General features: G+C 45.5%; 1 protein-coding gene across 19 annotated transcripts in view; it reads left to right on the forward strand.

Annotated features, from left to right (window-relative positions):
- Positions 1 to 25,762, forward strand: part of SYNE1 (spectrin repeat containing nuclear envelope protein 1) — a 479,896-nt gene extending 454,134 nt beyond the window's left edge. For 15 of the 19 annotated variants that reach the window (XM_047769899.1, XM_047769898.1, XM_047769900.1 and 12 more), the window contains 10 exons: positions 612 to 680; positions 2,382 to 2,524; positions 4,206 to 4,332; positions 5,084 to 5,295; positions 8,605 to 8,805; positions 10,559 to 10,687; positions 12,714 to 12,926; positions 14,495 to 14,587; positions 16,007 to 16,065; positions 24,778 to 25,762. In XM_047769899.1, coding sequence (XP_047625855.1) covers positions 612 to 680; positions 2,382 to 2,524; positions 4,206 to 4,332; positions 5,084 to 5,295; positions 8,605 to 8,805; positions 10,559 to 10,687; positions 12,714 to 12,926; positions 14,495 to 14,587; positions 16,007 to 16,065; positions 24,778 to 25,018 — 1,487 coding nt within the window. In that variant the 3' untranslated portion in view covers positions 25,019 to 25,762. The remainder of the gene's footprint in view (positions 1 to 611; positions 681 to 2,381; positions 2,525 to 4,205; positions 4,333 to 5,083; positions 5,296 to 8,604; positions 8,806 to 10,558; positions 10,688 to 12,713; positions 12,927 to 14,494; positions 14,588 to 16,006; positions 16,066 to 24,777) is intronic. The other 4 variants (XM_047769902.1, XM_047769903.1, XM_047769909.1 and 1 more) reach the window with 3 other exon arrangements.
- The last annotated feature ends 292 nt before the right edge of the window (positions 25,763 to 26,054 follow it).

A 26,054-nucleotide genomic window follows, 5' to 3' on the forward strand; every position in this document is an offset into this window, starting at 1 on the left:
AGTGGGTTAAGGATCTGGTGTTGACATGAGCTGCAGTGTAGGTTGCAGACATGGACCAGACCTGGCGTTGCAGTGGCTGTGGCGGAGGCTGGCAGCAACAGTTCCAATTAGACCTCTAGCCTGGGAACTTCCATATGCCAAGGGTGTGGCCCTAAAAAGCCAAAAAAAAAAAAAAAAAGACAAAATAAAGTACATGGTTCACATAATTTCTATCGGACAGCCTTGCTCTAGAACCTGTCGTGGTTAAAATACCAGTTAGGCCGCTACTACCTATAGAAACTTGGATGAGTAACTTAATTCCTCTGGATCTCCCTCTTCTCATCAATAAAGTGAGAACAGCACTTCCAAGCACCCTGTAGGGTTTCTGGGAGGGTAAATGAGTGCTTAGAACAGCATCTGGCTCATAAAACACTCTCAATCACTGTGAACTCTTTATGATTTATTTGAGGGAACCCTTAGTGAGCAGGCTCAGACCCCCTCCATATGGTCAAGAGTTATCTGTTAAGATTGACTAACTTCCTTTTTTTCCCCCAGGAAAGTTATTTTCCTGCCATCAGGGAATCAAGGTTCGCAGACCCTAGCTGTCAACTTAGACTGTGCTCTTTTTGCAGATGTAATGATCCCCGAAAGTCCTGAGGCCTATATTAAACTCACAGAAAGTGCCATCAGAAATACCTCTGGTAGGCACCCAAAGCCAAAGCAAACCTCTCTCCCTCACCCGTAACAAACCCCCTTCTCTCTTAGCACATCTGCTGTACCTCTCACAGCTTTGTGCCACAAGCATGTTAAGGCAGAACCTGCCTGCCTCACTGCTGTCTCAGAAACACAGACCCAACATGTGTGGTTGAGCCACACCCAGAATAAGATTTCAGGAAGCGGGTGCGATGAGACAACTGCTCAACTCGTTACACAGTAACCAGGCTCAGCGAGTGTAGACTGATGATGCCCATTAACAGCAGGAAATAGAAAGGACACACTGGTCTGAGTGTTTGTCCTCGTGCCCTGCTTGGTTGTAGCAGCCTTGACCTCAAGGGCTTGCAGACCCACTTCTAGCCGGGGAATCAGGCTCAGGGCGCCCGTCCCCAGTCCACCAGCCTGTGTGTGTGTATGTGACCCGCTGTTCATCCTCCTGATCTCGGAGGCCACATATAAGACCAGGGGTGAAATCAGATATTCAGCGCTAGAAAATTATACTGTAGTCTCATCGGTCTTACCGCATAAAATAATTTGAGATGAAAATCTGTTCCACAGTTAAGACGTGGATTTTCCTTTAAGGACAGAACTATTCCCGAATTAAGGGTTAAAGAAAGGAGAATGGATCTAGTTCTGCTTAACGTTGCACTTAACAAACTGTGGTTCAGGATCAGTGATTTGGAGGCCAGAGGAGAGAATAGAACTTGGTGATAGGATACTGAATTGTGAGGTTGTCACTTTACACTGAAGTTTTTATAAAAAAGCAAGAGAGCAGGAAGTATAGTAGCATTACTGAAAGGGTGACAGCCTAAGTGATTCCCAGTAAGAGAGCTCTTCTAGGTGTCTTTAGAAGCTCTTTTTTCCAAAAATAATAATAATAATAAAGCTTACTAATATTTATGCTTCTCTCACCCTGTACTAGCTTAACTCTGATGATCCATGCTTCTGTTGAGTTCAAAGACTGTAATACACACACACACACACACACTCGTGCACGAGCGTGTGCTAATTTTGCAAAAAGACATGCACCTCTAAAGGGGGATGAGCCAGGAGTTCCGGCTGTGAGTAAGAGCGTCCCTGGCTGGAAATGCTGAAGTCTTAGCTTTCTTCCTGGTTTTGTTTCAGGTGTTTAACAAAGGCAAATCCTTGCTAGTTTCTCCACACATACCTATCCTGAGCTGGTCATTTCTCGGGTAACTCGAAGTCCTGCCTTAAGCAAATGACACAGCCACCTGGGACTTCAGCGGCACTATATTCCACTGAAGATTCTGCTGAAAGGAAAGTTAGAGAGTGTGTCGAGAGTGTGTCTTTTTTCTGTCTGATAAGTGACTGCAGAGGGAGGATGAGAAGTAGCTGCCTCCTAGTTACTGGGGAGCAGAAGGCACTTCCTGAGGTTTTTAGAAAGACCCTCTTCAGCTCACAGCATGCAGATTCTTAGGGGATGAGCCGAAGAGGGAGCAGACACGCAGGCTGTTAGAACCCACTGCAGGCTTCCTTTGCAACACCCAGTCTGCTTGGACTCCTGGTCAAGCACACTCATTGGTCTGCTAACCCCCCAGCACGCCGGTACTAAATATGCTTTATGATTAGCCGCACACGTGCCGTCTCTCTCCTGCCTTAGCTGTCGAATTTCTTAAGCGTCCCCTTGAATGCCAAGCTTGTAACAGTTCTCATGGTTGACCCTGCAGGGGATCCCAGCGCCTTAGAGTCGCCGATCCGACAGCTGGGCAAAGCCCTGGATGACAGCCGCTTTCCGATGCTTCCTGCGGAGACTGCCCTCCGCAGCAAGACCCCCCCAGGACCGGAGCTAGACTCCAGCTACAGAGGTTACGTGAGTATCCAGACCTCGTGATCCTGACACATGCCTGGCAACCACAGTTGTGTGACAAAGAACGGTGCGTCTGTGGCTTGAAGGCTGGGTGAGCCCTCCACATATCACGCTGCCCTTGACCTCATGGACATGCGGGTGCAAAGCAAAGCCCTATTAGCAGGTTGCCTTTTGAGCAGAACTGGTCTGCGCTCAGACCCACTGATCTGCCGTAATCACCAGCCTGTTCCTTTACATGGAGAACCGAGTGAATCCCTTTCATGGCAAGCAACAAGATGCTTTGGCTCCAGAAAGCGATTAGGCATTTTTCCAAATTCAGCTAATGATTTTTCTGACCAAGGTTATCCTTGGAGCAGCAGATTTTAGCGGGTAGAAGTTTTTTAGTTCTTTTTCTCGGTGTGTTGATTCACTTGATGATCTTGGGACTTTTTTTTTTTTTTTTTTTTAATCTTCTGTTGTTTGTATGCTCATTCTGGAGAAAACAATTCTGACCAACAAGAGAGATTTAGGGGAAAAGATGGCAAGAGGTTGTGTGTATTACCAGTTCCATTTTCAAAGCTTTTAGTAAAGTATGTAATGACTTTATTCACTCTGCTCAGGTAATTGGACCACATAACTTTTTCTCAGAGAATTACCTGTTTTCCTGCACATACTTAAGCAAGAGGATTTGAAGGGAAATCTCTCCCATGCCTCATCACGTTTCATTTCACACCCCAAAGACTGCTTAGTAAAAAGCAGAGAAAAATGAATTTCCCTAAACGTAATGACAACTCACACATGCTGCTTTTTTTGAAGCCACAGGAGGGGACCATACTGGTTTTATGGGCTGACGTTAATATTTTCACAATCACGGAAGACTCATTCATCATCAGTTGACTTCCTGTCCAGTTTGGGCTGTTATATTACCTTCTATTAGAGTAAAACCTCTTTTTTAAAAATGTAACATAGTTTCACAATGACCATGCTGACATCCCTGAGATTACACCTAAGACCAATCAAAAGCAAAGTAACTTAATAGCAATGTGATTTGTAAACGGCTTTGAAAGAAAAAGTTCTGATCAGGATGACTTGAAATGATTTGTTCTTTTAATCTTTGAATACTGTGCAGGATATTTAACATGGAGTTGGAAACTTTTCTTTTGATGTTAGAATTAATTCCCTTAGTACCTATTAAACATTGCTGAAATTTTTGCATGAAACAGCTGGCTTTTGTACTGTTTTATTCTTTTAAGTACTTTAATTATTTAATGAAGAAATTATTCCCTTGAGATGTGTGGTAATACTACTGTTCCCACACTTCAGTTTAAGAAAAAGGAAGCAACTTGCCAAAAAACTAGATATTGGATTGCCAGCTGAGGGCTCTGTGTGTTAAATCCCAGATTGGTTTAGTCTGTTTTGATTCATATCTAAAAGAAATGCTGAGGACTGATGCAAAGCCACATGTGCAAAGTGTATCTTCAAGGCTTCGCTTCATGTAAATATGAATGTGTCACATGTTTAAGAAGCCTGTTCTTGACCTTGACTTTCTTTCTTCAGCAGTGTGGCTTAGTCTTTACAGAGAAGTAGCATACAGCCCCTGTCCTTTTTGAAGTCCAAAGATATTTTCCCCGGGAGTTCTTACTACACATGTGACAATTTGAGAACTTTGTGATGGGGGGGGGCCTGTGTTTTTCTGTCTAAACAGATGAAGCTTCTGGGCGAATGCAGCGGCAGTATAGACTCCGTGAAGAGACTGGAACACAAGCTGGCAGAGGAGGAGCAGCATTTTCCCGGCTTTGTTAACCTGAACAGCACTGAATCCCAAACAGCTGGTGAGTGGGTTGGGCTCCATTAAGACAGAGGGACATAGAAGGTCCGCAGACACCTTGCTGCTCCCAAGTTCACTGTGCTGCTTACCTCGTTCTGTAGGATTCGACCCTGAGAACTTTCCTCCATGTTACAGTGACCTCTGGGGACAGAGGGAGGAGGTGAAAAGCATCGCAGTGTTTGTTTCCCATGTCCCATTTATTTTAAGGCACCATTTCTCATCACTAGTCAGAAGTCTTGTATGTATGCAGTCAGAGTTCTATTGCAGAAAAACCAAGACTTTTCTTGTTATCTTTACCCACTTTAATGCTTATTGCTTCATAAAGTTCTCTACAGTGTTAAATCTTATGTAGCTTTTTTTTTTTTTTTTTGCTCCCTCATCATGAAAAATGCTGGTGGGGGAGTTCCCACTGTAGTGCAGTGGGTTAGGAATCCAACTGCAGAGGCACAGTCGGTTAAAAAAACCCCAGTGTTGTCAAAGCTGCATTGTAGTTTGCACCTGCAGCTGGGATTCAATCCCTGGCCCAGGAGCTTCCATATGCCTCCAGTGCAGCATTAAAAAAAAAAAAAAAATGCAGATGGGAAAAACACAGCCATCATACTGTTATTGACAGCTGACAACAGAAAGGCCCAGGGGCGTTGCTTTCTCTCTGTTGCTGTTTTAAACTTGGCCACCCATGTGCGATTCTGGCATTTCCTCCACATTCCACACGGAGGAAAATCCCTCGCTAGCCTCTGTGCGTCCTGTCTCGCCAGGTGTGATTGACCGCTGGGAGCTCCTCCAGGCCCAGGCCCTGAGCAAGGAGCTGAGGATGAAGCAGAACCCCCAGAGGCGGCAGCAGTTCGACTCGGACCTGAACAGCCTCCTGGCCTGGCTGAGGGAGACGGAGGAGGAACTGGAACAGCTCCAGCGCCTGCAGCTCAGCACCGACATTCAGTCCATCGCACTCCAAATCCAAAAGCTCAAGGTAGCCGCCCTCGGCCTTTCCCGTCGCTGCCAGACACAGAGCTGCCACGGGGAATGTGGGTCAGAGGAAACCACTAGTCCTCGCTGTTCTGCAGCCACGGGGGTGTGGACTCGAACGCTCCCCCTGCCATCATCCCACAGCAGAGGCCTTGTAGGAGGGCTTGGACGTTCTGAGAGATGGACTCCTTTGCAGAACCAGCCCTGTGAAAATAATCATGATTTAAAGAATTGGCATTTAAGAAAATGTCATGAAAATGTTGAAACCAATGAAAATGTCGCGAAACATCCAGGTACCTCTAGGACCTACTTAACCTCTTTCAAGGGAAATACAGATGCAATCCAGGTCCTGCAGGTTCCCAGCTAGGGCTGGAGAGAAGTAGTACCCCTGCCAGATCGTTTCTGTGTAAGTTTGTGGAGACCTCATGAAGCCACTTGACCTTCTGGAATCAGCAGAACTTCTGAAATAGATTATAACAGTGGCAGAAGCGATTTTCACTGTAATGAATCCAACAAAACAAAACCCCGTGGCGTCATTGTGGGAAAACAGCTGACATTTGCATTCAGTCGATTTGGGCCTGGCTGGCCCACGCACACAGCACACAGCACACAGCGGCGTTTCCTCAACCCTCTCTCTAGACCTTAAAACCCTCCTCAGCCCCGCTAGTGAAACGCACGGGTATGAGGAGACTTTTGTAAGCAGAGGATGGAAAGCTCAGTTTTCTTCTTAAAAGCTCTCTTGGTTTTGTCTTTTTGTTTGGAGAGCGTCAAGCTGTCCTCTTCCTCAGAGCAGGGCTACCAGGCCCTCCCAGCTCAAAGATGAAGCAGGCTGCCTTTGTGTCTCCCTGGTTTCCACGTATGCTGTTTCTTTCGGGGTGCTGTTTTCTTTGGGGGTGATGTTTCGAGGCTCGTGTTAGGTGTTTTGCATTTTCAAACAGTGAAGTGAGTCTTCCCCACAGATGCCCCAGCTTCTTAGAGAGTAGCATCCACATCAGCCCCACCCATTTCAGGATGAAGCAGCAGCTGGAAGATACAATTTATGTTATCTGGAGTACTAAGTGCATTTTCCTCTGGCGTGCTTAAATTACGTTAGTCTCTCTCCGAGAAAGTGTAAGGCACTCTTGCTTTATATAACCGGATCCCTTAACAAGCTGATGAAGCAAGTGCTGGCCGGAGTCTGAGACCTAAGAGAGATTAGAGTGGAAAAATGAGACCTTGAATGGCAGCCTGTGTGATAAAAACAAAACAAAACAAAAACCCACTCTCTATTGCACCCCTTCCTGCTCCTTCCTGTTTTCTGAGGATAAATCTGTGGAATAACCGAATGCTTTCTACAACATCTCTTGAGCTTATACTGTCTCTGTGGGTGAATCCATATACAGCGTGTTAAGAATCCATGGAGGGAGTTCCCATCATGCCGCAGTGGCTAATGAATCTGACTAGGAACCATGAGGTTGCGGGTTCGATCCCTGGCCTTGCTCAGTGGGTTAAGGATCTGGTGTGGCTGTGGCTGTGGCGTAGGCTGGCGGCTACAGCTCTGATTCGACCCCTAGCCTGGGAACCATGGGTGCCGCAGGAGCGGCCCTAGAAAAGGCAAAAAGACCAACAACAACAAAAAAAGAATCCATGGAAAAGTGAAAATTTCAGACCAATTGGACACATAACAGAAATGAGGAGAAATTATAAGAAAATGTAGCCTGGCTGGATGTGATTTGTAGGATCCCTCAGCTTACCTTGATTTTGGAGTATTTAAACAGTACCCAGATACTCAATTATTAATATATAACCTTGCACTCAGGTTCTTGGAATTTAGCTTTATGCAGAAAAAAAAAACAAATCAGTCACCTGTTGTTTTTTGTTTGTTTTTCGGGGGGTTGGTCTTTTTTTGTCTTTCAGGGCCACACCCACGGCATTTGGAGGTTCCCAGGCTAGGGGTCGAATTGGAGCTATAGCTGCCAGCCTACACCACAGCCACAGCAACGCTGGATCCCGGCCACGTCTGCAACCTACATCGCAGCTCACGGCAATGCCGGACCCTTAACCCACTGAGCGAGGCCAGGGATCAAACCCGCATCCTCATGGATGCTAGTCAGGTTCCCAAACCTCTGAGCCAGGATGGGAACTCCAGTCACCTGGTTTTGCGCATGTGTGTGGAATCAAACTAAACTGGTTAGCGGATGAAATACAGTTCATTCTCTTTACCATCACAAAGACCTGGCCTATGGCAGAGGCAGTGTTCTCAGCCTGTGGACCACTAACTTTCTGTGCCCTAGAGCCAGAACAGCTGGTGGCCAGGGCCTGGGAATCTGCTTTCTTATCGAGCTTGGCATTTCATTCATATGCACACAACGTTGATGAGTAGCCTTAGTCTAGTGAAATGGAATTCCTGCACTAGAGGAATTCCAGAGTAGCTGAGTCTATGACTTGACTTATCAAGATCACTAAAGAGCACATTTCCTGCTGCTCAGAACTTCTGGACCAGCTTTGGTGTGGTGTGGTTTGTTGTTGAACTCCCACGCTGGGGGTTGAGTTTATCATACCCTTTAGTTCATTGTGCGGGGTCCTTGTGGCTTCCTGTACAGTTCCTCTTAATTTTATTCATCTATCCCTTTTCCCCCCGACTGTTTTTTAATCCCCACTCCCCAAGTCAATGGCACCCTTTCTGAAAGTTTAATATGTCTTCTTTTTTTCATACGTAGTCATGAAAAATGTGAATCTGTGTGTGTGTGCACATCTATTTTAAGTTACATAAATGCAGAGTTCCCATTGTGGCTTAGCCTAAGGAGCCCGACTAGTGTCCATGAGGATTCAGGTTCGATCCCTGTCCTTGATCAGTGGGTTAAGGATCTGGTGTTGCTGCAAGCTGTGGCATAGGTTGCAGATGCGGCTTGGATCCTACATTGCTGTGGCTGTGGTGTAGGCTGGCAGCTGCAGCTCCAATTCGACCCCTAGCCTGGGGACCTCCATATGCTGCGCGTGCAGTCTTGAAAAGCATAAATTCAAAATAAATAAATAAATGACATAAATGCTATCGTGTTACACCCACCATTCTGCTTTTGACTCTTCTACTTTATGTCATCTTTTCTTAAGATCCATCCGTGTCATCAAGTGCACATCTGATCCATCCCTTTTAACTGCAGTGTGGTGCCCGGCACTGAGCACCCTCTGTGTCTTACCTAGCCATCCTGCTAAGGCCATGTGAATTAGTGGATCTTTTAATTTGGGTGGAGCATTTCCAAAGGTCTCTAGACTATTTTCTTTCATGTTTATCTTGTTAGTTTCCTTGTTCGATCATTCTCTTTTCTCTGCACAGGAGCTACAGAAAGCCGTGGACCACCGGAAAGCCATCATCCTCTCCATCAATCTGTGCAGCTCTGAGTTCACTCAGACTGGCAGTGAGGAGAGCCAGGACCTGCAGGATCGCTTGTCCCAGATGAATGGGCGCTGGGACCATGTGTGCTCCCTGCTGGAGGAGTGGCGGGGCCTTCTCCAGGATGCACTGATGCAGTGTCAGGTCTGTGGAGCTTTGGGCATGATCCAGAGTCCAGCATTTCCAGAGTAGCTGAGTCTATGACTTGACTTATCAAGATCACTAAAGAGGTGCAGTTACTCCCCGAAGTCAGTATTTGAGTGAGATAACCTTGTGCTCAAGGTGTTCATTTTACTGGAGAATCTATACATGTGACCAGAAGTTCAAAGCCACAAGAGCCCATCTTCTTTACAGCTGGCAAGAGACTCTTCTCACAAGTTTGTCTCATCCTCACTATTCCTCCTTCGACTCATTCATTCCATTCATTCATTCAACAGATACTTTCTGAGCCCATAGGAAGACTTTTTTTTTTTTTGGTCTTTTTGCCTTTTCTAGGGCTGCTCCCGCGGCATATGGAGGTTCCCAGGCTAGAGGTCGAATCCGGCGGTGTAGCTGCCGGCCTGAGCCACAGTCACAGCAACACGGGATCCAAGCCGTGTCTGCAACCTACACCACAGCTCATGGCAACTCCAGATCCTTAACCCACTGAGCAAGGCCAAGGATCGAACGTGAAAACTCATGGTTCCTAGTCAGATTCGTTAACCACTGAGCCATGATGGGAACTCCGGAAGACATTTCTTAAACATCCAAGTGAGCGTTTACAAATATTTACCCATCCATTCAAACCACAATTATCTTCCGAGTGTTTACAGCCTGACAGATCGTGCCTGAAGCATTCAGGATACAGCATGGCCTCAACTTTGGTTGGGGAAGCAGACAATAAAAATGCACATAAATGCTTAACCAAGATACTTACAGACGCTAATGATAGGAGTACCCAAACAAAGCACTTTGGAAAGATGATCAGAGTTCGGTGGATGTTTGACTGACACTGGAAGGATGTTGCCATGAAGGAGACTGAGCAAATGGCAAGTCCCAGAAGCAAGAAGGGGCTTAGTGTCCAAGGACAGAAAAGAGGCCAGTGACATCAGAGAGGAGTCAGAGCAGAAGGAAGAGATGAAGAGGGTCAGCGGGGTGGTCGGGAACCAGATCATGCAGGGCTTTTTAGGTCCTGGTCAGGAGTTTGCATTGTAACCTGAGCAGGATACTTTCCAGGCTTATATGTGCCTCAGCAGCAGGAGCTCCTTGAAAGCAGGTACCCAGGCTGTTGTTTCACTTCTGCACTGCTTCCCAACACAGGGTCTTCCACATCTTAGCTCCTCCATAACTACCCCTTGAAAAAAGGATGCAACAAATGGATGCAAGGGGAGATGGGATTGAAGTTAGCCTTCAAAGATGGGTAGATTTGAATCCAAGGAGGAGAAAGAGGAGCAGAGGTGCTTATTTCCACACTGTGCAATATCCCTAGAAATTAGGTTGGTTTTTTTTGGATGCACCCACAGCACACGGAATTTCCTGGGGCCAGAGATGGAATTTGAACTGCAGCTGCAACCTACGCCACAGTTTCAGCAACTCTGGATCCTTAGCCCACTGGGATGGGCCAGGGATCGAACCCACACCACTGCAAAGACAAAACCAGATCCTTAACCCTCTGCACCACATCAGGAACTCCATAAATTATTTTCATGCAAATTTGTCTTATGTCTCAGGTTTCCCTCAAGTAGTAAGTGAGATGCTTTCGATAAGAACGTGAACTCAGAGCATTGCCACAGCACCTGTGCCTTCCTTAGAAAGAAGTTGTGTACAAGAGCTTAAAACCGATGGAAGAAATTATAAAGCATAGCCGTTTAAGCTGTGAAGGAAAGGGTGATTTTGTGCTCCATGTTTCTTCCCATAGGATTTCCATGAGATGAGTCATGGTTTGCTCCTTATGCTGGAGAACATCGACCGAAGGAAAAATGAAATTGTCCCTATTGATTCTCACCTTGACGCAGAGACACTTCAGGACCATCACAAACAGCTTACGGTAAGATGTGTGGACTCAGGGCCCTCTCTAATTATGTTGAAAGTGATACTGTGAACTTAAAAACCATTATAATCTCTTCGTCTTTCTTTACTCCTGATTTCCTATCTCTGTGAAGCACACGTGTGCCTAGAAGACACCATCTACTAGCTTTAGAATCTGCTTCTAAAGCCATTGCTCATCTAAAAATCTCAGATGAGGAGTTCCCGTTGCGGCTCAGTGGTAACGAACCTGACTAGTATCCATGAGGATGCGGGTTCGATGCCTGGCCTCTCTCAGTGGACTAAGTATCTGGCATTGCTGTGAGCTGTCGTGTAGGTCACAGGCTCAGTTTGGATACTGTGTGGCTGTGGCCATGGCGTAGGCAGGCAGCGCAGCTCAGATTCAAGCCCTAGCCTGGGAACTTCCATATGCTGCATGTGTGGCCCTTAAAAAGCAAAAATAAATATAAATAAATAAATATATATATATATCAGATGAAACTAAGACATCATTGAAAAGCAACTACATTTCAATAATTTAAAAAAAAATCAAATAAAAATTTCAGATGTTCTTCATCTTAATTAGCTTGTTGTTATCAAGGCAGCCCTTTGGTGAATTGCATTTATTTTGAATTTAAAACTGTATTTGTTGAATCTACATCCCAAAAGTATATTGGGTGGCTGATAATAAAAGGACATTAAAATTATTAAAATAGAGGAGTTTCCTTGTGGCCCAAGCAGGTTAAGAATCCGGCATTGTCACTGCAGCAGCTTGGGTTGCTGCAGCAGCTTGGGTTGCTGCAGCAGCTTGGGTTGCTGCAGCAGCTTGGGTTGCTGCAGCAGCTTGGGTTGCTGCAGCAGCTTGGGTTGCTGCAGCAGCTTGGGTTGCTGCAGCAGCTTGGGTTGCTGCAGCAGCTTGGGTTGCTGCAGCAGCTTGGGTTGCTGCAGCAGCTTGGGTTGCTGCAGCAGCTTGGATTCAGACCCTGGCCCAGGAACCTCCATATGCTGCCAACACGGTCCAAAAATTTTAAAAGAATTTAAGTAGAGGCGATTAAGGCTTCTTAAGAAGAATTGAGTACATACCAGATTCAACATTAACCTGAGCACCAAGTTTTCTGAAAGCCAAGACAAAAGGGAAACATGATAACTTAAATGATTTTCCTTGCCTAACAAAAAGAAAACACACCAGTTGTCAAGGAGCAAGACACTTTGGCTAGTAACTAAATTCAAAAGGAAATCTGCAAGATGTCTGTGTAGATTCTCATACAAAGAACTTTGGACAAATACTGTGCAGTGTACTTAAGGGGTTTCATCGAAGATGAAGAAGCATATTTGAGTTCCATTAGGAGAAAATGATTTGCATTCTGTCTCTTTCTGCTTTTTAAAAAATGCTATTTCTTTAACATTTAACACCCCCGCTAACCTAACACAGAATTGGCAGCTTTTAGTTCAGTGCCATAAAGGTCTTAGAGAAAATAGTTCTGCAGCTGCATTTTTGCTGGACTTTTGACCTCAGACATTAAGTTGCGAGTGATGTATCTTTTTAAAAATCTTGTATCTTTTTAAAAATCTTGACTAGATACCAGAGTCCGTACCTCAACATACTTGAGTTTTCCTATGTTTATGTTCATGTTTTACTTTTCTTTTTAAAGGAATATGTTGTCTCACTTGCACGATACTTTATATTTTAAATACATTGACATATATTCACCAGTATACTTCCTGTGAATCAGGCAGGATCAGTATCATCATTTTACCAAATGATGAGAAAACTGAGATCAGAAAGGATCGGGGGTTGTATATATAGGTAGGATTTTTTTTTCTTTTTTCTTTTTTTTTTTTTTTTGGCAGAGGCAGGATTAGAACACAGGCCCTGACTGATCCCCAAAGGCCATGGGCCACCACACCCGTCCTTGTGTGCCTGCGCGCAACAGTCTGAGACTCAGGCATAATTGTCCACTAAGCTAAAGTTATGCCACTCTGCACTTCTGGAACTTTCTCCAATTATGGAAAATTCTTAGAAAATCTCTTTCTTACTGTCTTCGTAGCAAATTAAACGTGAGCTTTTGGAATCTCAACTCAAAGTGGCCTCCCTGCAAGACATGTCGTGCCAGCTGTTGGTGAATGCTGAAGGCACAGACTGTTTAGAAGCCAAAGAAAAAGTCCACGTGATTGGAAATCGGCTCAAACTTCTCTTGAAGGAGGTCAGTCGTCATATCAAGGAGTTGGAGAAGCTATTAGACGTGTCAAGCAGTCAGCAGGTAAGGCTCGAAATAGGCATCGCTGTGTAACATCCCTACAGGTGACCAAAGAAGCATCCTTAGAAGTTCCCATCGTGGTGTAGCAGAAACGAATCCGACTCGGAACCACGAGGTTGCAGGTTTGATCCCTGGCCTCGCTTAGTGGGTTAAGGATCCCGCATTGCCGTGAGCTGTGGTGTAGGTCGCAGACTCGGCTTGGATCCTGCGTTGCTGTGGCTTTGGTGTAGACCAGTGGCTGCAGCTCCAATTCATCCCGTAGCCTGGGAACCTCCGTATGCTGTGGGTACAGCCCTAGAAAGCAAAAAAAAAAAAAAAAAAAAAAAAAAGAAGAAGAAGAAGCAGCAGCATCTTTACCCCTTTTAGAAAGACTGAAGACAGTGCTTGTCAGGATAGAGTGTCCTCTGTCACTGCTCCTCCAAGCCTGTCTCAAAATCAAAAAGCGACTCAAAAACTTTTATAAGAGAGCACTGCTTTGGATCCCAGTACATCCCAAACCCTCCTATAGCTGTTACTGCTAATCTTATGACCACCACTGTTGTGCCATTTTCTTTTACCCTGTTTATTTAGGAACTCCCGTGTTTTCAGTAACGCGGCCAGAATAGATCATAACCAGTTATTGCGTATGCGTTTCATATTCCGAAGACATGAATTCTCTTGACATCCGCGGCCGTTAAGGCATAGAAAATGTTCTCTGCTAACATTTTAGTTATGTTTGGTAATTTACTTATTTATTAAATCTGCATCGTGGTAGTATTGTTGATTTCAAGAAAGGCATTTGCAGGAGTTCCCCTTGTGGCTTAGCAGATTAAGAACCCAACATAGTGCCCATTAGGATGCAGGTTCAATCCCTGGCCTCCCTCAGTGGGTTAAGGATCCTGCATTGCCACAAGCTGCAGCATAGGTCACAAACAAAGCTTGGATCTGGTGTTGCTGTGGCTGCGGTGTAGGCTGGCAGCTGCAGCTCCTATGCAACCCCTAGCCCAAGAACTTCCGTATGGCACAAGTGCGGCCATTAAAAAAAGAAAAGAAGAAAAACAAATGCATTTGCTGGTAAGACGTTGAACATTCATTTGTGAAATCATATTAAGAGCACACAAACACATTGCTTTTCTCCAAGCAAGCAGGAGAAGGATCTCCTCCGATTAAGGGTGCCAGAAACAGTACAATTTCTCTGATGCCGAAAGATAAGCCCCCGAGGACTATCTTCTGTTTCTAATTCAAATGATTTGGTTTCGTTATGTCTGAGCACCTGCGGCTACAAGGGAGATTCCTTCACCCTCTTGACTTCAGCTCATTCACATCCGTGTCACCAAGAAATAAACCCCAGGCAATCCAGTAATAACAAAGCGACACCTGTATTTTCCAGAAGGGCCAAGCCCACAGCCAGGAAAGCCCAAGACCCTAGGGTCTGTTCTCTCTGCAATGACCTGATTCTCTTTTCCCCAAGGAATGGTTTGCCTTTTATGAGGGATGGACGGCGAGGGGGTGGAAAATACCTCGCAGATTTACAAAGCCATCGTGGCTCTGGGACACGGAGTCGTTGAAGAGAACCTGTTTTTCCCACTTAGGATCTGTCTTCCTGGTCTTCTGCTGATGAACTGGACACCTCGGGATCTGTGAGTCCTACGTCAGGAAGAAGTACCCCAAACCGACAGAGAACGGTAACTCTCCATGGTCATTGTCAGTGGGCCCATGGGAGGGCACGCTGCAGCATGACACTTTTTGTGCCTACCACAGGGTCCCAGGTTCTCCCCCTGCAAAGCAGGAGTCCCCGTGCAAAACGGGGTCATCCCACGGTGACACAGAGAAGCGCTGTTTCCTCAGGCCTGCCTCGCCCCCTCCCCACGGGCACGGAAAGAGCCGTTCTGTTTTTCACAAGAATCAGGGTCCAACGTGCGGTGGGTGTGCAGGGAGATGCATTATTTTTCTTGCTCCAAGGGCCATCTCTACACCAGGGCTCCCCTGTCCCTCGTCCCTTCAAACCACCACCGCCAAAGTCCACCTGAAAAAGGTAGGCTCCATGTAAAGCGATGCCTCAGCCAGACGTGGACCAAAGTGTGAGCGTCTCAGGAGACCATTGAACAAATTATAAAACCCGTGGAGGTTCCGTTGATTCTCAAACCAAGAAGCTCCCGAAGGTGGTCTTGAAGGTTGTCCGTGATGGTCTCACCCCCCAGAGGGGCAGCAAACTCAAGATGCCCCACCTCCAAGGCCAGCTGGGGGCTGTCTCTCTGACACACAATGAGGAGGAGGAGACAGATGTGGCCCCCGCTACACTCTATACCTTGATTTCTCTGTGTAATTAGAAGCTTGTTTTTTGTTTTGTTATTTTTTATGTCCGGCTCTGTGATTATATTCATTTTTTTTTTAATCATTCCATTTTCCTTAGTTTTTAGAAGTATTGATTTCATTTGTACTTTTTTTGTTGTTATCAACACTTAAGTTCTATGCTGATAAATGTTATTATCTTTTTAGGATTTTTTTTTTATGCTACATTCGCTAGTTTCCTATAGATCCTAGTTGAAGAATGTGAAGGAATACTGGCTTTTCGAGTCCACTTTTAGCCAAATTTTAGTCAAATTTTACTTAACTTGAGTATGTGTTGGGTCCTCAGCATTTTTTACACAGAGCAAGTTCACGTTGCTGTTATTTTTTTGTCCACCAAGAACCTTAATCCTGTTCCAGCCTTCTAGAAGATGACAAAATTGTGTAACGTATGTTTGAAATACGTGGCATGGCATATTGAATTTCAGATTTATTGTAAGTAAATACACAGAGGCCTTTGCATAGCATGGAGTCATCTGTGTTCTATGGTGAAACGTGGTGGAAAACATGCCCATTGCGGTGTGAACACCCAAAACGCCATTTGTCTTTCTTCAATGATGGCGTCTCTATTAGACGTAAATTGATTTCCCTTCTTCAACCAAAGAAAAGCCAGTTTCCTTGATTCATGGGTACTGATCATTTCATTTGATTTATATTTCCTTTGCTGCACTTTTAGTTTAATTTTCATCAGTAGCTTGTCTTTATTTGCCTGGACTGAACATTCTTCTTTCTTTACCCCTGTTCATTGCAAACAGCCACGAGGCAAATGTAGTCTCTCCCAGCCTGGACCCTCTGTCAACAGTCCACATAGCAGGTACCTTATTCTCCTGGTTTCCACACTGTTCTAGAACTTGAAGAGGATGATGAAACTTGTCCATGATTTAGGTAGGCATGTATCTGGTCTGCCTCCGGGGAGCTGAGAATTCCCTCATTACCATCTGCACCCTTTCCTGGGGAATTGGAGGAGGCTTTTGAAGTGGAAAGTACAAGGAAATCTCAGAGCATAAAATATGTGGACTCCCCCAAAATTTCGTTTAACCATCCACGGACCGGACAGTGCTTTGCATCCGAGGCCATTCTGTGTCTCACAAAGATCCTCTCGAACTGGTGGCCCAGCGCCGTTTGATTCATGGCAGAATTTTATCATCCTCTTTGCTTCTAGATTTTACAATAAGGCAGGTAATAGATCAATGAATGATTTTTTTTTTAACCATCCCCAGAACCCACCAATCTGAATAAAATATACTAACATCCCCAGCTTTTTATTTTCTTTTCGTGTTTTATCCAGATGGTGGGTTTTGGACTCTCAAACTGGCCAGCCCTACTTTGGTTTGACGTCAGCGTTATCAGCCCCTTCTCTCTTCAGCTTCTCCCCACACCTCCCTTCGGCCAGCACACTCAGTCACTCACCTTCCTGACACGCGGCAGGCTCTTTCACTCTGCAGACAAGGGCAGTCAGGGCCCCCCTTGCCCGGGGAACACCCCCAAGAGCCTCCTCACCCGCTGCCACTCTGCTTTCTGCCCGGCTTCCTACAACCCCTCGTCTCTGCAGTTAGCAGTGCTTTGCCTTCTTCGTTGTTGGTGTGACGTGTGTGCTCCTCGGCCCTTTCACTAATCAGTTCCTGTTTCCCCCGGACAACTTCTTAAAAAGGCAAATACCGTCGTTGGAAGCTGATTCTTCATTCCAGCGCCGAGCAGGGCACCGTTAAAGTAGTTTGCCCCTCTGGCACCGCATTACCACCAAGCGGGACTCTCAATTCCTGGAAGGAGGGTGGGGGGTGAGGAAGCGTAAACAAGCCCTGAGGAATCTTTCCAGCTGTGCTCTCTCGGAAGGCAAAGGCCAGCACATCTGCTCGTTGCCACTCAGCTGAACTAATGCAGAACGGATTTTGATGTGCCTTCTGGTTTTTAAGCTTCCCTTCATTAAGTTTTGCTTTTTCTCCCTCTTTCCTTTTGCTTGGGTTTGAGGACAGTTTTGTGGGGCTTTTTTTTTTTTTTTTTTTGGTCTGTAACAAAAATATCCGTTGAATGGAGAAAAACTCCCAGGGATTTTTGAAGATACGAATGGGCTTCTGCAGGTGCTCTGATATTTTCTTAGCCCCCTACAAGAAACGCTAGCCCGTATTATAGACAGATCCCTGGGTTACAGAGCCCATCTTCTCCCCACAAGTTGAGAGGTTGGGAAGGTCCATGGAGCATCCCCTTAAGGAAACCAGAGACCAGTGAATGATGCTGATGAGAAGAGGAAAGAGCTCAGCAGTTATTCCCCAGCCCCAGTAGCAGCCGCCCTTTGGCTCCCAGGTTTCCCTGATTCTGGCAGACAGCCATACAGGTCTTCTGAAATGTCCAAGGCCTCATCTCCTAGGGCAGTAAGTGCTTCAACATGTCTCCTAAGGGGGCTTTGCAGCTGGGACAGCCACATCCTCCCTGTGACATCCACAAGGCGCCTGTCAGCTCTGCTCTGTCCAGCTCTGTTGACTAACAGCCTTCTGAGCACACAGCACCGTGTTCACTTTGCTGCTTGGAGGACCTGGGGTACAAGCCATCTTCACCTGAACGGCAAACTTGGGCCAACACATTGGCAGACAGGTTGTGGGTGGACATTCTTGGACTGCTTAATTTCCTGGCACCTCCCTTTTGGGGGTGTACCCAGCTGGGCAATGACACAGCCCGTCTGCTGGGCAAGAATTAACTTCGCTCACAATCCAGGCTGTCACGGTGTACCTTTACGTGGAGACTTGAGAGTACCTGGCGTTTGATCTTGCACTGGTCCAGCAAATCTCAAAGGGCTTTGCGGAAGTACTAATAGGTTTAGAGCATTGACCCCAGATATCTGCAGTGGGAAAAATTTAGGCATATATTCTTCCAGAGAAGGAAGGGGCTGAGTTGAAAGAAACTGGGTATCCATTTAAAGGGAGGGCTTCTGATATTCTTTTTGTTGTTTACAGTCAAATATTAATAACATTGCTTGCTTGCCTCCTGTATATTTCAGTTTGATTTTATGGTCACTGTTCTGTGTTCTCTGAGATAATATTCCAAGCCTGCGTGTGGACTGATGCCAATGTTTGCTGTACACCTGCAGCGTTTAGGGCCTGGACCTACCAAATTAATACAATACAGTTCCTGCCATTAAGGACTTGTAATATATCAGAATCTAGAGATCCCCTAAATCAGTTATAAGGAGCTCCCCAAGACACCTTAAAATCCTAACCATTTGAAAAACGTCTGAAAGTATATATTCATAATAATGCTTCACAATGTTTAGGTTTAAACATACTTAAGACACACGCTTTTTTCGTTTGCTTGTTTGTTTTTTGCTTTTTAGGGTTGCACCTGTGGCATGTGGAGGTTTCCAAGCTAGGGGTCGAATTGGAACTGTAGTCGCTGGCCTACACCACAGCCACAGCAACATGGGTTCTGAGCTGCGTTTGCAACCTACACCACAGCTCACAGCAACGCCGGATCCTTAACCCACTGAACGAGGCCAGGGATCAAACCCGTGTCCTCATGGATCCTAGTCGGGTTCGTTACCACTGAGCCACAACAGGAACTCCTAAGACACATGCTTTTTGAAGCAGTGTTTATGATGGCCCAGCTGGTAACTTTTTCTCTACTTTTGACCTAAGATTGTCTAACCTGATGGCCAATAACTCTTCAAAACTCTGCTCTATAGTGGAAGTTGACACGTGGGAAGGTTTTACTCCAGTTTCCAGCAAAGCACAGGAATAATGGCTCCGTAGTCTGAATTGAGGGAACTAATGACTTCATCACAAAGCCCAGGATTGTAAAAGGGCACCTTTACTCTCTGGCGTCTTTTACAGGGAGAACAGAGACAGACATGGCAAATGACCAGCCAAAACACCGAAAGTAAGGGGGAAAGGACCTCGTTTAAAAATGTGTTCATGGGAGGAGTGCCTGTCGTGGCTCAGTGGTTAACAAATCCAACTAGGAACCATGAGGTTGCGGGTTCGATCCCTGGCCTTGCTCAGTGGGTTAAGGATCCGGCGTGGCCGTGAGCTATGGTGTAGGTCGCAGACGCGGCTTGGATCCCTCGTTGCTGTGGCTGTGGTGTAGGCCGGTGGCTACAGCTCCGATGAGACCCCTAGCTTGGGAACCTCCATATGCTGCCGGTGCGGCCCTAGAAAAAAGACCGAAAAAAAAGATGTATTCATGGGAGCCAAATACATTTAAGCAGGCACAGTGGGGGGGTTTTTTTGCATGTTTTTTAAGCACCAGGACTTAATTATAAACACTGTTCTCAAGTCTTTTCTATCAGACTCCACCCTGGGGATTTATTTATTCCAAGCTCTCAAAATACCTCACCTCAAACAGTCTTAGCCCCAGGGCAGGCGGGGGCGCCCCAGTTGAGGACAGTTGTGGGGTAAGGCTCCAATCTGTGTCTTTGGTAACTGGAGATAGGCTCTTTCAGTGTTTCTCAGGGACACGTCAGACACTTTGGAAAACGCATCACCTTTTTGAAAGCACTGCTGTAAATCAGGAATATTTCCCTGGAAGAAAAGGCTGAATCCAGCAAAACCCCTAAGGGTATGAGTCAGCACGCCCTTGCCTTAATAATACAGAGAAGAAGGCTAAGTGGCTGACATTTATTTAGCACTTGTGTTCTAAGCACCCTGCTAAGCGTTGTCTCTCTGTTACCTCATTTAACCCTCCCAGCGTGTCCACGGCAAGCCTCTATTCCCAGTTTTACAGATAAGGACAGTGGGGATTAGAGGCATGAAGATTGAGAATTTGAATCTGGGTCTCTCCAACTCTGGATCCTAGCTCATTACCTACTCCACTCTACCAAGGGCTCTGAATGGATGGGATACTTTAAAAGCAGTCCTAGGCATTCCCATTGTAGCTCAGCAGGTTAAGAACCCAACATAATATCCATGAGGATGCAGGTTCGATCCCTGGCCTTGTTCAGTGGGTTAAGGATCTGGCGTTGCCTCAAGCTGCAGTGTAGGTCGAAGACGAGGCACAGATCTGGTGTGGCTGTGGCCAGCAGCTGCAGCTCCAATTCCAGGAACTTCCATATGCTGCAGGTATGGCCAATAAAAAAAAAAAAAAAAAAAAGCGCAAAAGCAGCTCCAGGGCTTGGGCTGCCCCATGCTCCCTGAGAAAGCTATTCTATTCATTTTAGAAGAAGGGGAGACTGAAATCTTAAGTCAACTCTGGGAATTTGTCTTCTGAACCAGGTATGGGGGGAACAGAAATCATTCACACGAAAATAGGCAGTGAGATTACAGGCAGCCTGAGAGTCGTTCACAAGAAATTCCTGTTTCCACACGGCCAGCGTTTGCCAGCAGGTAACCAAAGGACTCGAAAGTGCCTTTCCATTTGTGTTTAAATAATGTAGGCACAGGATTAATTCATTTTATTTCCTCGATTACGTAAAATGTTTGAAATGAGTCACACTCCCCACGCACACACCTCAGGCTTCGGCCAGCCTTGCCCAGACGGTGCTGCCTGTTGTGTGTTCTTAAGCACTGCCTCCCCTAGAACCTCCTTTCCGCACAACTATGCGTATTTGGGGAAAGAGATGAAACACCTCCTGGGCAGCTCTTTACCCCCACATTTGAATGAATGAAAAGAGTGAGAGAAATAATAAAATACATATGTACTTGCAGAGAATAAGCCTCTTTTTTGCTGGATAGGATTATCTGAAATGGCTCCATTAAATTCCCTAAGTTCACACATCCAGTTTTTCCTGTGTTGGCACAGTCTGCCCTGCATCCAGCGATGGAGTAAGGCCATTGCAGAGTGATGTGTGACAGGTCCATGAGATGTCTTTGTTCATCCCCTTGCTAAATTTCTCAAGGTTCTTGAAACTTAGGTCATTTTAAGTCAACAGATTAAATATTAAAAGTACCCTTTTACTGGTATCATTAACCTGCGGTACTAGAAGCTCAAGAACAGGTTCACCCTAAGAAGAGGCAACCCTGGGCTTGTTGAAACCTTGGTAATTGCCCCAAGTGGGTGGCATTTTTTTTCAACAGATAAATTGGACCTTTCCAAGAGCAGTCAAGTGCATGGAAGTTCACTCAGCCCTGTGTGTTCTCTTTGTCCCTATCACAGCCCATTATTTCTCCCTAGGTTGGCATTCTTCAACATTAGAAAGCTGATTAAATTTTAATGTGGAATGCTCTGATGCTGTGAAATGTGCCATGTCCTTCAGCAGACTCTGTGACATCTGAGCCTGTATTCCAAAGATGGTGACCTTTCTAGCTTTTCTCAGGAGCGGACTAGTCAATGTGTAGCCCTTGTTTTGATCTTGATCTCTGGCTTGCTTAACTGCTCAAAGATGCTAATAACTGGTAAACAGGGCCTATTCAGCTCTGTCAGTCCAATGGTGGATAGCAATCATACACATAAATCTGCCCATCTCCCGTGTCCTGAAGTGTTTCCTAAGGGAAAAGAGTCAATTAGAAATTGCCTTCCTTTTTTTAAAATACTGAATAATGAGGAAAAACAGAGCTCTCTTGTGCTTCTCTTAGTGCTCAGACAGGTGACAGGTGGAGAATATTGTTTGCCCGGGTATATTTTCAGGTCAAAGAAAAGATATATGGAAAGAGAGTGCAGTCCAGAGCTCGTGGGTAACTATGCCATCCTTCTCCAGACACTTTAAACCACGGACTTCATAACCTTTCAGATCCAAAAAGATTTCAGGATATTAATGCATCCTCATGTTTGCAAAAGAGAAAACGGAAGGTCAGAGAGGCTGAATTGCGGGCCCAAGATTGTACAAAACAAAATGCCCTCATGTCTATAGACGGACCTGGGGATCTGTGTGGCCCCCTGAGACGCTATGATGAGAGGCATTTATCTGTGACATCAGGAAACCACTCGCCACCAGATGTCTTAGGATACAAGCATTGCCTTTGTTTCTACACGCGAGACACGTGCACGTAAACACGGCCTGAGTGGCCTTCGTTCACGTCACCCAACAGCAAAGCCTCGCGGAGAGGGTGGTGGGCAGGAGCCCTGAGTTCCTGCTAGAGTTTCCCCTTTCACTGTGGAGTGGAGCGGCTGATTTACTCTGTTTATAAAGCCTGAGTTCTGGCGTTAAAATACCAGAACTGAAATCTTACCCCTTGCTCACTGTTAACCTTGAGCCAGTTACCTGTGTCTCCTTGACATCGGCTGTGCAATGAAGGTGATAAGCACACTGAGACGATGGTGGGAATTAAGTGAGGGGCCTCAGCACAGGTGCTTTTGTCGCCCAGCAGTTAGAAAGGTAAATGTGAACGCTCCTTAGCTATTTGTCTCCAGAATTAGAAGGTGGATGAGATACTAAGACCTGATCTCAAGAGGAATATTTTACACGTAGGTAACTAGGAAGTTTCTCTTTAATAGGCATGTGACCTACTTCTTTTATGCTTTGCTCTATCGTCACAAAATTTCGTTTGTCCTGGTCGGCTCTTGAGGAATAACTCCTTGGTCTTAGCACAGGGCAGTGAATCCGTTTGGCCACTAGATGGTGATTGAACTCTTGTGGCCTCCAGTTGCTAGAGTCTTTACACAGACCAATTAATAAAGGATATACAATGTAGAAAGCATGGCACTTGCAAGTTGGAAGACTGTCTAGTCTACTTGGAAGGATTTGTGGAAGAGGTTGCAGGGAGGGAAAGCGAGTTGTTCAAGGTTTGTAGATCAGAAAAGAACACAGTCCCAATGCAGACCAGGAATTTGTGTTTTCATCACAAGAGCTGCAGTAGGAACACAGTAGAGGCCAAGACAGCTCAGGGCTTCTACAGGGCCCATCCAGTCTGTTTGTCTCATATATTTCTTTGATAGCTTATCATAGAGTTTTGAGTCATCCCTCTGTTCCTTTTTAAGGGATGATGTCTGTTTTAACATTTATTTTCTGTGGTGCCACTCCTTATCCCTCACTGATACCTGTGCAGTCTGTCTTCAGAAATTAACGGCTCTTAGGGTAGCTAGAGATGCAGTGTTTTCTCATAAGGTAAATGTACAGAATAACCAGTGTAACTTTCACACCTCCGTGGTGTGAATGGCCTTGCATTCAATGCTGTTACCATTACACGCACTAGCGAGTTCATACCAGGGGTGGGGGAATGGGTCTCCTTAGTAATTGTTCTTTTTGCTTCTACAGTGGTGTGTGTATGTGCCTGTGCATGTGGAAAATTCCTCTTGTAAATAACATTTCTCTCATCTTTTCCTCTAGTAACCAAACGAAACATTAACGGATGCTCACAAAGGGAAAATAGTACACCCCACCCAGAACCTCTTCCATATTAATATTTCACAGGCAGTCTCTCTTACAATTTCTGAAATTCAAGCTTCATCTCTAATGCACTATTTAAAAGTAGATGAGGGAGTTCTCATCATGGTGCAGCGGAAACGAATCTGACTAGTAACCATGAGGACACAGGTTCGATCCCTGGCCTCACTCAGTGAGGTGGATCCGGCGTTGCCGTGAGCTGTAGTGTAGGTCACAGATGCAGCTTGGATCTGGCGTTGCTGTGGCTGTGGTGTAGCGCAGTAGCTACAGCTCCAATCTGACCCCTAGCCTGGGAACCTCCATGTGCCACGGGAGTGGCCCTAAAAAAGACCAAAAAAATAAATAAATAAAAGTAGATGAGGATGAGGCTTTCAATGCCCAAAAAACTGGAAAAAAAAAAAAAAAAACCCTGTACACAACTACATTGAACTGTGAGTTTATAGCTTCTTTGTTTTCCAGAGCCTAGTACATGATTGGTACTCAATAAATATTTGAATAATTTAAAAAGTAGATGGGGAAATTAAAGTAGATAAGAAAATTTGGAACTTTGAGTTTAGAAGGAGACATTCAAGATGACAGTCTGTCCTCAGAGAAATTGTGTCCGTTTCTGAAAATCACAGCACTAATGGTAGAAGGATCAGCCTGGAATCCGTATCATCCAACTCTGTACACTGACTCTGCCGCCATCTTTATTCTTATAGCTTTGGAACCCACTAACATCAGGGCCACTTGCTGGTTCAGTGCAAGATGCAACCAGGGCATACTCCGAAATTAACTAAACTGTACAGATCTGTGCAAAATGACCATGGCCTTTCTTTTCCTTCCCGCATGGATTTCGGCACCTCCAGGGTGGCTGGATGGGAGGCACAACTCGTATGATCCTGACAGCATCTAATTTTGCCTAACGGTGCTTTTGAGATTCTTAAACCCAAAATGTACTGCATCAAACCTCCACATTTTAATTATCCTGGATCTACCCAATTGATGCTGGTAGAATGTGTATAAAGCAGTTATCACTGTTGATGAAAATGCTTTACCAAATTAAGGGGTGGGAATTTGAACCCAATTAGTTATCTTTAGTTGACTAGCTGTTTGTTTTCCATCAGTGCCGTTTCCCAACACCTCTTCCTTTAGTGGTGGGGCAATCAGAAGACCAACAGCTAATTGCCAGGTTGGGTGGGGCTTGGCCTGACCCTTTAGCTTCCAGGAAGGTGAGGAAGCGAAAAGCAGCACCCCTCCGAAGTTTGAAGTATTTGAGTTATTGATGTCGATTCTTCTCAGGTCCATAAAAGGTGGCTCCGATTCCTCCCTTTCTGAGGATCGGCCAGCTCGGTCCGGCCGCTCCTTCCTGTTCCGAGTGCTCCGTGCGGCTCTTCCCCTTCAGCTCCTCCTGCTGCTCCTCATCGGGCTCGCCTGCCTCGTGCCAATGTCGGAGGAAGACTACAGTTGTGCCCTCTCCAACAACTTTGCCCGCTCCTTCCACCCCATGCTCAGATACACAAACGGCCCTCCTCCGCTCTGAACCCAGCAGACGCCGCCTGCAGCACTGCTGGCTGCAGGAGGAGGATTTGGCCAAGGGTAACCCCAAACTAGCAGAAAGAGGACCTGAGTCCTGGCGGATGCCCTTGGTGTGGCAGCTTTAGCTCACCTCTGAATCCCAGGTGCGCACATCATAGCTTCGGAGGTTATGATTAAATGACGACAGGAGGACAGCAAGTAGAAACAGAAGGTCTGGAAGAGATTTTATTTGCAACCAAGCCTCGGCACTAAAGAGATTAAGGACCTCCACAGTTCCCTGGACGTGTGAACTCCGGGCCTTTGGCCCATTCCCTGCACGCCCGGGGACTTCAGCAGACCCTGCGGGCAGCCTCCCGTGGTGCTGCTGCATCCACTCAATGATGACGCTACCTGAGCACCTTGTCAGCATCGAACAATCTACCAGCCCACCAGTGCTGAAGAGGCTTTAGAGACCTGTGACCGACAGTTTTTAAGAGCTTATATGGCAGCTTCCTTTCTACCTTGTTTTCCTTTTGGGCATGATGTTCTAACCTTGCAATAGAAGCACAAGCTGTAAATCTAAAAAGCACTTTTTTAAAAAGATATAAAGAAAAATTGGATGTAATAAATAAGATTGTGGAAGGCTTTATGTGAAAAAAAAAGTTGAATGTTATAGTAAAAGAAAAAGATATTTATGTATGTACAGTTTGCTAAAGCCAAGTTTTGTTTGTATCGATTTCTTTGCATTTATTATAGATACTATGAAATATTTTGTCTGTGCTCTTTTTTCCCCCCTAAAGAAATCACTCTAAATTTCCTTATTAAGCAGGCCCTTAGAACACAACCTAAATTGTCTTTTTTTTGTGGAATGAATGAATCTTAAACATAAGTATATATTAAAGAAAAAAAATTGAGAGAAGTAGTGAATTTAGACATGGAGAACTTTGGTTGTTTCCTTCTCCATCCTCTTCCACAGCCAATTGCATCTCCTGGATTTTTTTTTTTTTTTTTTTAGGGCCACACCTGCAGCATGCAGAGGTTCCCAGGCCAGGGGTCGAATT

This window comes from Phacochoerus africanus, chromosome 2, assembly GCF_016906955.1.
Source record: "Phacochoerus africanus isolate WHEZ1 chromosome 2, ROS_Pafr_v1, whole genome shotgun sequence".
Classification (NCBI taxonomy): domain Eukaryota; kingdom Metazoa; phylum Chordata; class Mammalia; order Artiodactyla; family Suidae; genus Phacochoerus; species Phacochoerus africanus.